General features: G+C 46.7%; 1 protein-coding gene across 3 annotated transcripts in view; it reads left to right on the forward strand.

The window, feature by feature from the left end:
- The window catches only part of CAPN3 (calpain 3), a 56087-nt gene that overhangs the window by 27016 nt on the left and 16850 nt on the right, over positions 1–12221 (forward strand). For all 3 annotated transcript variants that reach the window (XM_024997263.2, XM_015473111.3, NM_174260.2), the window contains 7 exon segments: positions 2560–2629; positions 4334–4452; positions 5902–6035; positions 6745–6913; positions 7705–7851; positions 9795–9878; positions 10812–10897. In XM_024997263.2, coding sequence (XP_024853031.1) covers positions 2560–2629; positions 4334–4452; positions 5902–6035; positions 6745–6913; positions 7705–7851; positions 9795–9878; positions 10812–10897 — 809 coding nt within the window.

The following is a 12221-nucleotide window of genomic DNA, read 5'->3' on the forward strand; positions in this document are numbered from 1 at the left end:
CCTTCCTCAGTGATCAATGCAAAGGAATAGAGGAAAACAATAGAATGGGAAAGACTAGACATCTGTTCAAGAAAATTAGAGATACCAAGGAAACATTTCATGCAAATATCGGCACAATAAAGGACAAAAATGGTATGGACCTAACAGAAGCAGAAGATACTAAGAAGAGGTGGCAAGAATACACAGAAGATACAAAAAAGATCATCACGACCCAGATAATCACGATGGTACGATCACTCACCTAGAGCCAGACATCCTGGAATGTGAAGTCAAGTGGGCCTTAGGAAGCATCACTATGAACAAAGCTAGTGGAGGTGATGGAATTCCAGTTGAGCTATTTCAAATCCTAAAAGATGATGCTGTGAAAGTGCTGTACTCAATATGCCAGCAAATTTGGAAAACTCAGCAATGGCCACAGGACTGGAAAAGGTCAATTTTCATTCCAATCCCAAAGAAAGGTAATGCCAAAGAATGCTTAAACTACTGCACAATTGCACTCATCTCACACGCTTGCCTGGAAAATCCATGGATGGAGGAGCCTGGTACGCTGCAGTTCATGGGGTCGCTAAGAGTCGGACACGACTGAACGACTTCACTTTCACTTTTTACTTTCATGCATTGGAGAAGGAAATGGCAACCCACTCCAGTGTTCTTGCCTGGAGAATCCCAGGGACGGGGAAGCCTGGTGGGCTGCCGTCTATGGGGTCGCACAGAGTCGGACATGACTGAAGCGACTTAGCAGCAGCAGCAGCAGCAGCACACGCTAGTAAAGTAATGCTCAAAATTCTCCAAGCTGGGCTTAAACAGTACCTGAACCGTGAACTTCCAAATGTTCAAGCTGGATTTAGAAAAGGCAGAGGAACCAGAGATCAAATTGTCAACATCTGTCGGATCATCGAAAAAGCAAGAGAATTCCAGAAAAACATCTACTTCTGCATTATTGACTATGCCAAAGCCTTTGACTGTGTGGATCACAAAAAACTGTGGAAAATTATTAAAGAGACAGGGTCGCAAAGAGTTGGACACAACTGAGCGACTAAACTGAACTGAACTTAGGATATGTCCCAAAAGGAATAAACAGCCAACATTTTACATTGCAAGTGACTTGTAAGAATTCATTTTATGTATGTGATCATGCCATCAATTTGATAAGCAGTTAGGTTCCTTTTCTTCAATCTGCTTTCAGCTTTTACAGATTGCTTTTTTCCCCACTAAAATTAGTATACCAGTTTATTACTCTTTTCAGTATTAACCATTTTGTCTGGTGTGTAGTAGTATCACATTGTAGTGTTAATTTGAACTTCCCTTATGATTAGTGATGTTGAGCATTTTCCCATGCACTTTTTGCCATTTGTATGAGGCTCCTATGGCTGCTATAATATATTACCATAAACTTGGTAGCTTAAAATAAGAATTTTATTCTTTCACAGTTACAGATTGCTTTTTAAAATTGCATTTTCTTCAATTTTGTTTTTAATTCTATAAAATGTACATAGTTCCTAAGTCAAAATTCTTTTAAAACAGATATATTCAGAATTTTACTTCCATCCCTATATTCACCACTTAATCCTTTCCTCCCCTATAGATAACCTTTTAAAAAATTATTATTTGGGGTTTATCCTTCCATTGATAAGAGCTTCAAGGGGGTGGTGTGTGTGGTGTGATCTATGCACGACTTTCCATCTAGTAGGTGAGACAGATCCTTGAGCTCAGGGAGATTCACTCACTGAGCTCACTCACCCGGGTTGTTGTATTGGGGAAGACAGAAAAACAGAGAGGGCTATATCACCAAGATAGCAAGGCTTCTTGAAGCCGTGAAGGACAAAGTTAAAACCAAAACCCAGAATCTATAATTATTTCTGAAGTTAAAATACAAAGCATGACACATCCGAACAAACACAAGAGCACCCTCTGTTGGCCTCTGTTGGGATGCATAGAACCGGCAGTGCCTGGATTTGAAAACTGCTGAGACCAGGGTGTCATGTTGGGTTAGCGTTATTAAAGAAATACACCTGCCAACAGACTGGGAGGCCTTCGAGGCCCATGTCAAATTTATTCTTGGCTCTCCCCAGCTTTCAAGTCCTGTGGCCCTTGGGACACATGCTGATAGGAAATATCTATGTTACCACATCCAAGGGAAAAAGATCCTTACTTTCCCTCCAGCACCTCTTTTCCTGGCTTAGAAAAAAAACAAGAGCCGTGTTTTCTACCGTCCCTTGGTCAAAGCTGTGGAAGTAATGACACTGCCCTAACTCTCAAGGTGCTTCCTTACTCAGACAATGTATCACTGTGAGGGATCAGTGTGGAACAATGAGAAAAGGAGTCATGCATCTGGCTTCTCCTCCCTGCTAGCTGTGTGTCCTTGGGCAAATTCTTAACCTCTCTGAGTCTTGGTGTTCTCATCTGAAAAATAAGAACGGTAGTATCCAATTCATGGGCGTTTCTGAGGTTTAAATGAGTGGTGTGTGTAAAACTCCTGATATGTGATGCCAGTACTGCATATGAACCTCAGTAAATAATAGCTACTACTACTATTATTATTTCCTTTTTGCTTCACAGGAAATTTGTGAGAATCCCCGATTTATCGTTGGTGGAGCCAATAGAACTGACATCTGCCAAGGAGATCTAGGTAGGAAAGTTTCTCTGGTCCTATTTAGCCAAACAATCAAAGGGGTGATAAGGGGTATGATCCTTTTATAGTAAGTAAAGGGACACGAATCTGGTTTTACTTGTAATGAATTTGGGGGAAGTAGTTTTGATAACATTATTTAAACTCATTCAGCTCTGTGTTGGTGATTGCTTCATTTAATTTCTGTCCCTCCCACCTTTCTCATCAGTTGTTTGCCTTGTGTCACAACAGGAGGTCGCCTCCTCTCCAGAGTCTCCAGGACACTCACACACCCCACTCAGCAAGACAAAAGCCCTGTTTCTAGCAGGACCCACCTTCCTTAAAGGGCTTCCCTTGTGACTCAGTGGTTAAGAGTTTGCCTGCCAGTGCAGGAGATGGGAGTTTGATCCCTGGGTCAGGAAGAGTCCCTGGAGAAGGAAATGGCTACCCACTCCAGCGTTCTTGCCTGGTAAAATCCCATGGACAGAGGAGCCTGGCAGGCTAAGTCCATGGGGTCACGAGGAGTCAGACATGACTTAGAGACTAAACAACAACCTTCCTTAGAAGGCAGCTCTGAAATTGTGTGCCATGCATGTCCCTTTGGCATGCAGAATCGATATGCTCACAAAAACTGCTTTCATAACTCGAACTCTTGTTTAAACTGCCCTAGAATAGCTCCGTATTAAAGAAGCTTTTCAACAAAGACAACACGTGCCATGTGGATAAGCATCCAATTTTCTGTCTGGTTAATTAGCTTGGCTGCTTCCTCTGTCTCAGCCTCTTATTTGGAAGGTATTGTCTTTACTGCAAACTGGAGAAAAGTTCTGTGAAGTAAAGTTGGAGGAAACAAACATCAACAGACACAATTTAGAACTTGAGGGAAAAGGGGCACTCAAGGCCAAATGAAAGGAATTTAGCTAATTTGGTCCTGGAAGGAAAGGCTGAAGAGGTTTTGAATATCTGACTTCCTGCACTTGAAGGAAGGCTGCCTGCAGAGCCCTGGCCAGCTAATAACCTGGGCCTTCCAACCGACACACTGTTTCAGAGGAAAGGCTGGCTGCTTGGGAGGTGGGGAGTGGGGAGGTGGTAGTGGTGGTGGGAGGAGGCCTGTGGAGGCTCTCAGCCTCCCCTCTGCAGTCTCAAAGATGCCGTGACATCCCACACGGCACAGCAAAGGCCTTGCATAACCTAGCCTGTGTTCTGTTAGTGTTCCTGGCCTGCCACTTGGGCATTCACACACATACACGCACACACAAACAGGGCAAAGTGCCACCTCCAAATACTAACCAGCTTTCCCTTACAGTACTAATGGGCTGGTCTGATGGATCTCAGATGCTCAGATTCTGCAGTCACATTGCAAAGGTGCAGGGCAGGCAGCTTTCCTACAGGTGTTAGAAAGAATGACCCAATTATGACTCCCACTGCTCAGTTTCCACTGAGGTCCAGATGGAGGTCTGAGCTTATACTGCAGACAGAAGAACTGCCTATAGCCTTCAGGAAAGCAGTCACGAGGGAGCAAGTTACCTTGTTAATCGCATGGTCCAGGGACTGCAGTCACACTCCTTTCCTTGGCTGACATGTCCGTAAGGTCAGATCTGGAAGCAGGACAGTGAGAGCCCAGTGTACGCCCTTCTCCAGAAAGCAGAGCAGCTAATGGGGATGGGGTCTCCTTCCTCCCTGGAGGTGTGGGCCCTCCTGTGACCTGTGCCACGTATTTGCCTGCAGGGGACTGCTGGTTTCTTGCAGCCATCGCTTGCCTGACCTTGAACAAGCGTCTGCTTTTCCGGGTCATACCCCATGATCAGAGTTTCACCGAAAACTACGCGGGGATTTTTCACTTCCAGGTGAGGTCAAGGGACTGTAGTTAAGAGGACCAGCGGGCTGTCCACCTACCGCTGGTCTCCCAGGCTTGACTTCCCCGTGGCTCCAGGAAAGATTCCCACCCACCCAGCCAGCTATGGCTGTGGGCAGTGACCCTCTTCAGGCCTCAAGCCTGTGAGGAAGTAGTTGTTTATTTCTTCCTACCCTCAAACCCCTACACCTTCCGTTAGGCCCCAGAAAGGTTAGAAGATATCCTGTTTGCTGGCCTGTTGGTCTATTTTTACCTTTCCAGCTGTCAGGCTTCTGTGTGATAACCAGAAGTCCTTCTCAAGTAAATCCCTAAGACACTAGCACTGGGAATCCAGAGGGCCCTTTAGGCTGCAAAAGAAATGCCAACACAGGTCTATACCCACACTATCATTTACCCCTTCCGGGCTCTGGAAGAAAAGTCTGGTTAATCTGGGGACCAGGCTTCTGGCTTGGCCCAGCAATGAGTCTTTTGGTTTCAGAATAAGTTCAGACACTGGAAACTTTCTGGATCCAAATTGTCCTAGCAAAGAGCCAAACCCCATGCTGTCCCAGAACTGAAATGAGCTTTGTATGTGGGCACTTGTATCTACGGGTGTTCTGAGGCTTCTGAACAGCCCTGAAGGCTCCCAGTGTCCTGGACTGACCCAGATCATCAGTTGATCTTGTATCCCAGGATGGAAGGCCTCAGAAAGTGTCTTCTCTGAAGGTTTAGGATCAGACTCCTGCTGCCATTCCAATGCAGACAGGGCAGCAGGGTCCCAAGTTTTGTTTTTCCCCTATGCCATTGAGCTGCTCACTCCCCTTGGGTATTTAAAAGATCTGAAACCAAAAGGATCATAAACACAAAGACCACACGGATTTTTGCCTTCTTGTTCATAGGAGAGTAAATGTCATTAGAAGGAAATTAAACTACTTTTGGCTTTCTTGGGTTAAAACCGATTTGTTCAAGAAAGATCATCTAGAATTGGGATTACTGGACAGTGTTCCTGGTTTAACCAGAGTATATTCTGGGTCACCTTCCATTTCCATGTCAATCCTTCTTCTTCAACAACCATTCCTACCTTATTTGTCATCAAGAAGTACATAAATTATATGTCACCTTCTCCTAGACCAGTGCTTCTCAGCCCTGACTGCATATGAGGATCAGCTGAGATAACAAATGATACTGATACCTAGGCCCTCCCAGACCTACAGAGCAGAAGGAAAATCTCAAGCCCTCAGATACACACGGAGTACTTACCATCCCCTGTACTGAGCTGGACTGTGTGGGAGAGACATAATGGTTTGTAACATACTTGCTGCCCTCAAAGAGCTCACAGTCCACTTAAAGACAGATTCACCTTCTCTGAACCCAGAATAGTGTGAACAAAAGGAATGTGGGGTAGGGACACATTTCCCACTGGTAATCTGAGGATGGCACTGTGCTTGATGCTTCTGTGCAGTTCTGGCGCTATGGAGACTGGGTGGACGTGGTTATTGATGACTGCCTGCCAACCTACAACAATCAACTGGTTTTCACCAAATCCAACCATCGCAATGAGTTCTGGAGTGCTCTGCTGGAGAAGGCTTATGCTAAGTAAGACGGGGATAGGAAATCTTTAGTTTCCATAGTGAGCTCTTTAATCCTCCCTTCTTGGTGGCACTACAGATCCTGGATCCCAGCATTATTTCTCTGGAACTCAAATCCCAGAGCCTTGGTAGGCTCAACCTCCTGAGCTCACTATATATACACATATGTATGTATGTATGTACGTATATATATATATATAAAACTTTTTATTTTGTATTGGGGTACAGCTGATTAACCATGTTGTGATAGTTTCAGGTGAACAGTGAAGGGACTTGGCCATATGTATACATGTATCCATTTTCCCCCAAACTCCCCTCCCATCCAGGCTGCCATATAACACTGGAGCTCAGAATAAGTGAAGAAAAGCTATGTTGCCTCTCAGAAGCTCCACTCCAGCTACTAATGGCTTTAATGGAGCCCTACTTCAGATTTTGAGTATAGTGGAAACAGAACTATCAGGAAGTGGGAATAGAAGGTTCCAGCCCCAGTGTTTCTCCTCTCTGTGGCCTTAGCTGGTCACACAGCCTCTGGGGCTCAGTTTCTCTATTGTGAAGAAAGGGAATCATAATATCTGTTTAAAAGCTTACAGAGTTGTTGGAGAATTTGGACAAGACAGCATCACAGGACCCAAGAGTAAAGTCCTGGAGCCAGGGGTACCTGGATCATGTTTCCTGGAACCCTGTGACCCCAGACTAGTCTTCATCCTATCTCTAAGGCTCCATGGTTCGTATGAAGCCCTGAAAGGTGGGAACACTACAGAGGCCATGGAGGACTTCACGGGAGGAGTGACAGAGTTTTTTGAAATCAAGGATGCTCCCAGAGACATGTACAAGATCATGAAGAAAGCCATCGAGAGGGGTTCCCTCATGGGCTGCTCCATTGATGTAAGTCTGCAGTATGGGGTGCAGGACAGGGAGCTGCCTGTTACTGGGAAGACTTACCCAGTGAACAGGAGCACAGGGCTTTCCTCTGGGGCAGGGTGAACGTTCTGTTTTAGGAAGCAGAAAAGTAGCTCTCAACTTTGAAAACTGGGAATTTCTCAAGGGAGAAGTTTCTGGAGGTTTTCAATAAAGATGCAAAAATTTAGGTGGAAATAGGCCTCCGGGGCTGGTGTTTCTCAGTTCCAGCATGCCCCTAATAAGCTGGCCACACACTGGGCTATGGACCTGAACCTACCAGTTCCCTAAGAAAGCCTCCCAGTCATTGAGCTTTGATCAGATCTCACATGTGGGACCCAGGCTTTGTGTTGTACTCTGGGAGAAGCTCAGCCTGCAGTCCACCTCTCAGCGAAGTGGTGTGAACTGAGACCAGAGCCAAGGGCAAGGGGATGGCAGACTGGCCAGGAGATACACCCTCCCTGGGGAGTAGTCAATGTATTCTAACAGTCTTGGTTATCTCTGTTGGTGAGGAAGGGGCCCAAGCTGAATTCCTGTTCCTTCCTCTCCTAGTATACCCAGTAGATGGGAAAGCTTGGGAAGATGAAGCACCCATGGACAAACGTTTTCTTTCTGCATCACTGTTATCCATCTTTTCTCCATTCATGCTCTACTTATCTCTCCTCTGTTTCTTTGTCTGTCCCCTCCCTTCTTTCTCTCTCCTTCCCTTTCTATCACCCTCCTTTGTTACTCTCTCTCCCTCTCCTGGACTGTCCCCTGCCCTCCCTGTTGGGCCTCAGGATGGCACAAACATGACCTATGGAACCTCTCCTTCTGGGCTGAAAATGGGGGAGTTGATTGAGCGGATGGTGAGGAATATGGATAACTCGCGGCTCAGGGACTCAGACCTCATCCCTGAGGGATGCTCAGATGACAGACCAACTCGGGTGTGTACTCCTCCCACCTGCATGGCCCGGGTGTGTTGCGTGGTGTCAGACCTTCCTCAGCAGCCGGCACCGCCCACGTGGGCTCCTCCTGGGGCCTTCCAGGGGTCTGGGTTGGAATCTCTTGCTCGCTCGAAGGCTCCTGAGGCAAGGGGGGGAGACAGCTTTTGGAGGGAATCTCTGGCGGGGGAGGGGAAGGGGTTCCTTCATACTCCATGGTCCAGGCAGTTTCTCTGATAATGAATTAACTGGCATAAATATTTATGAGAGAGATTTCATTTATTTGTAAAGTATTTCTCTCCTTCTAGTTTGTTCATTTATGTATTTGACACTTATTTACTGAGCTCCTACTAGGCACTCTTCTAACAAACAAAGAAAATTCTCTCCCATTTGTGTCGGATTCTAAGGAACAAGCAGTTTCCACACACTCCCCCGGCCCCACCCCCCGAGCTTGTATTCTAGTAGTTTTGGAAGTAATACATGCTATACAGTAAAGCAGAGAAAAAATGAACCTATTTTTTCCCTATCTGAGGATAATAACATTTGGCATATGTCCTACTAGGGTTTTTCTATGCATACACCTAATCTAAATCTTTATTTTAAAAATGCAGTCATACTGTATGTACCTCTTTGCAGCATGCTTCTTTTTCAGTTAGCTTTATATACCTAATGTGTCAACAAGAATCACATTCTTAGTGTGTCTTCTATAACATTTTTCGTGGCTGTACAATAGTCCAACATGCAGATAAATTGTAGTTTTTTTACCCCATAACTTATTATTGGGAATTTAAATATTTTCTTTTTCTGTTTTGGCTGTAGTTTTTAAATGTTACAGCTAACATCCTATTAGATACATCTTTGTGTCCATCCAGGACACTTTCCTTTGGACAGATGGCCAGTAGTGGAATAGCTGGGAATGCATAATGTAATGCCACAAGAGTCATTTCAAGTGGTTTCCCTGGTCCAAAACTGAGAGGTTTATGAACCTCCTGCCCCCCTCCCTTTCTGTTCACATGGTCTGGGTCCTCTAAAGACTAAAATCTGGAAGAGTTTGAGATGTCAAAAGCCTTGGCTCCTCATATACCCCTCACTTTGAAAAGGGCTCCAGGCTACCTCTTAAAGCTGTCATATCACCAGGCAGAGTGAAGCCACAGAGATCCATCTAGGGCTCAGTGGGTTTTGGCCATTCTACCCTTCTCCCAAGGATCTCCTGTGGCTGCAAATCTCAGATGGAAGAGACTTCCCTGCTCCCTGAGGCACAGTCATGTCTGAGCAGGACTCTCCTCTAGCTGCCTTGGAATTCTCTGCCTGGGTACAGGAACTTTTAATTTCTTTCTTTTTTTTTAATTTTTTGCCACATGACATGGCACGTGGGATCTTCGTTCCCCCAATCAAGGATCAAACCCGCACCCCCTGCACTGCAGGTATGGAGTCCTAACCACTGGACCACTAAGGAAGTCTACTTTTAATTTCTTGAATATGTTCTAGGGTGGGTGGAGAAGGTGAGGGGATATAAAGATAAAAGGTTAGACCTCCATGTTTCATCTAACCCCCTTTCTCAATCCCTTTCTCTTCCAGGAATAGTCAACCCTGGGTGGGCTCAGGGAAGGGGAGCCTGACCCAAGGCAGCCTCCATCCACCCCCACTTCTTCCTTTGAAAGACCCAAGGGATCCAGAAAGGAGGGCCAGGCACGCTCTCACTCACCTCGTGGCCCCAGCCTCCACATTGTTCTCCAATGGTTAAGGGACCAGCTTGACGGAAACACCTTGTCTGGGCTGCATATTCTTGGCTCTCTTAAAGGGCTAGTGTGGGTCTTCTCATGGCTAGGAGGCACGCTTCCAGAGCATGGAGGAGTCCTTGTCCTCACTGAACCCAGGATGTGAACTAGTGTGAACTTTGTCTCAGGAAACAAGCCCTGACAGGCTGTCCGGTTTTCACTCCACAGATGATTGTTCCAGTTCAGTTTGAGACAAGAATGGCCTGTGGGCTGGTCAAAGGCCATGCCTACTCAGTCACTGGGCTGGAGGAGGTAAGCCTGGCGGGGTATGAAGGGTTAGGACTTGAGGGGCTACTTGGGGGAACCTCCTGAAGTCAGGACTTGGCTTTCTGTGCCCTTTTGCATCTGCAGAATTTGCCTCCAATCAGGTACTCAGGCTGAGTGCCTGGGGTTGGAGGAGACTACTGGGACTTGTAGGTGGATCTTGCCACAAGACAGTGCTCAGTTTATGTTTATTTTTAGTGATAAAGATAGCAATTGCCCCAACATTTCCAAAGAACAAATAGAAATCACTTTGGTTTTATGAAATTAATTTCATGGGCTCTTGTGTTTCTTGTTTTTCATGGTCAGTAATGATGTTTTGCTCCCACTGGCACATCTGGCCTTAACTGGGTCATGACAGAGACAGGGAGTTTGTCAGGCCCCTTGTGCACAGTTGGGCAGTTGTGCGCTGGTCATAGGGATGGGCAGAGAGAGGCAGTTGTCCACAGCAGCCCATGCTGCAGACAGGAGGAAGGGGCCCCTTTTTCTGATAAATCTACTTAGAGGTGACATTTTCTGTCACTCTTCAGCCAGCAGGGGCATTTTTTTCTATTAATAATTCACGCAGAGACACCTAACTGCCAGCAGAGCCCTACATTATATGCCCTGCCTCCTCCACCCACTCCACCCAAATTTCTAAATAGCCAGATATTCACTGTGAAAATCACTTCTTAGAAGATGGCAAGGTGGTGGCCAAGCCTGACTCCTGTAAGCTCGTGCTAAGGTTCTGCCTTTTCACAACAAACTTGTAATTAGTCTCCTTGACCAATCAGGACAGCTCCCTGTATGGGATCCCTCTCCCAACTCCCACTCCCACCCCAACCCTCAGTGTAAGACAGAAGACTCCCCCAACCCCCACCCCCCGTCCCCCACCCCGGCTTCAGAAAGGGTCCAGAGCAAGAGAGCTTTTCCTCTTTGCCCAAGGCCCTGTACAAGGGTGAGAAAGTGAAGCTGGTGCGGCTGCGGAACCCCTGGGGCCAGGTGGAGTGGAATGGCTCCTGGAGTGACAGGTGGGTGAGGGGACCCCATGAATAGGGGACAACAGGACCTGGGACAAGGTTGGGTTGGGGACCAAGCCATAAGAGTACTACAAACGCTTGGTCTAAAATCACCCTTAAAACCAATGATCCACAGAGGAGAAAAGGGGGTGTGGCTCTAGGGAAGGACTGGGAATAGAAGAGGGGATGGCTCCAGAGAAGGGCTCGTGCTAAGGAACAGAAGGGGTGTAGCTCCAGGGTAGGGCTGGGAGCAGAGCCTTGGAAACCTGGGACCCCAAGAGCTTGCTGATGGCCATTGAGGGGAAAGGAAAGATCCTAGAGAGCATGGGCCATGTCCAGGCAGGAGGGGAGTCAGGATGCAGTGGTCTGACTAGACAAGTAACTTCCTTTCTCATAATTATCTATAAAATGGGGAAAATGTTAGCACCTACCTGGTGGGCTGTTACGAGGAGAAAATGTGATGGTGTTGCAGAAAGCTTAGCCAGTACTAAGATTTCCTCTCCCTCACTGGCCCCAGGAAGAGATGCATAAGTCCTTTGAAAGAATTGTACTACTTATTACTGGGAGCAAGTGACTGGAAGCAGCTAAAACAGCACACAGAGGGAGGAAGCTATTGTGAAGGCTCCAGAACCTTCACAAAGCCTTTATTGTTCCACCCCAATCGCTGGCTCCTGACTGCCTCTCTGCAGGGAGAGTGGGCCCTAGAGCTCCTTTATTCCCAAGGGGGCAGAGCAGGACCCCTTAGCTGAGAAGGACCACAACCAGGCTGTGGGTACCCTCAGCCCCTGTGCTAATTTTAACATACCTCTCATCTCAGGGCACCGTAATTACTGGCTTGTTCGGCCATTCATTCACTTAGCAAGTATGTGTTGAGCACTTACTGAATCCCAGGCACAATCCTAAGCACTGGGGGCATTCTGTGAATAGGCAACTTTGCTGGGTAGACCAATAAGGTGCTGATCCTGGTCTCCTTACTGTTCCCTTCTCTTATCCGTGTGACAAATCCCAGACACCTCATTGTGCAGTATGTGTCAGGCCCCATGCTTCTGTCTGGGGACTTAGAAATGAACACAGAGATTCAGACCCTGCCCTATAGGCCTTAAGGTCTAGTGGGAAGGACAGAAAAACACTAATCATTGAGATAAATGCTATAGTTAGGGTCACAAAGCAGGAGCCCTTCTCATAGTTTGAGGGGACAGGATGGTAGCAAAAGGTTGCCTGGAGGGATGGCATTTGAACTGGGTTCTCTTCTCTGGAAGGGTCCCTGGTACCGCATAAGTCTACCAGCCCACTGGTCCCAGTCACCCACAGGGACCCTCGCTATATTCTCCAGTCT

This window comes from Bos taurus, chromosome 10 (assembly GCF_002263795.3).
Source record: "Bos taurus isolate L1 Dominette 01449 registration number 42190680 breed Hereford chromosome 10, ARS-UCD2.0, whole genome shotgun sequence".
Lineage (NCBI taxonomy): Eukaryota > Metazoa > Chordata > Mammalia > Artiodactyla > Bovidae > Bos > Bos taurus.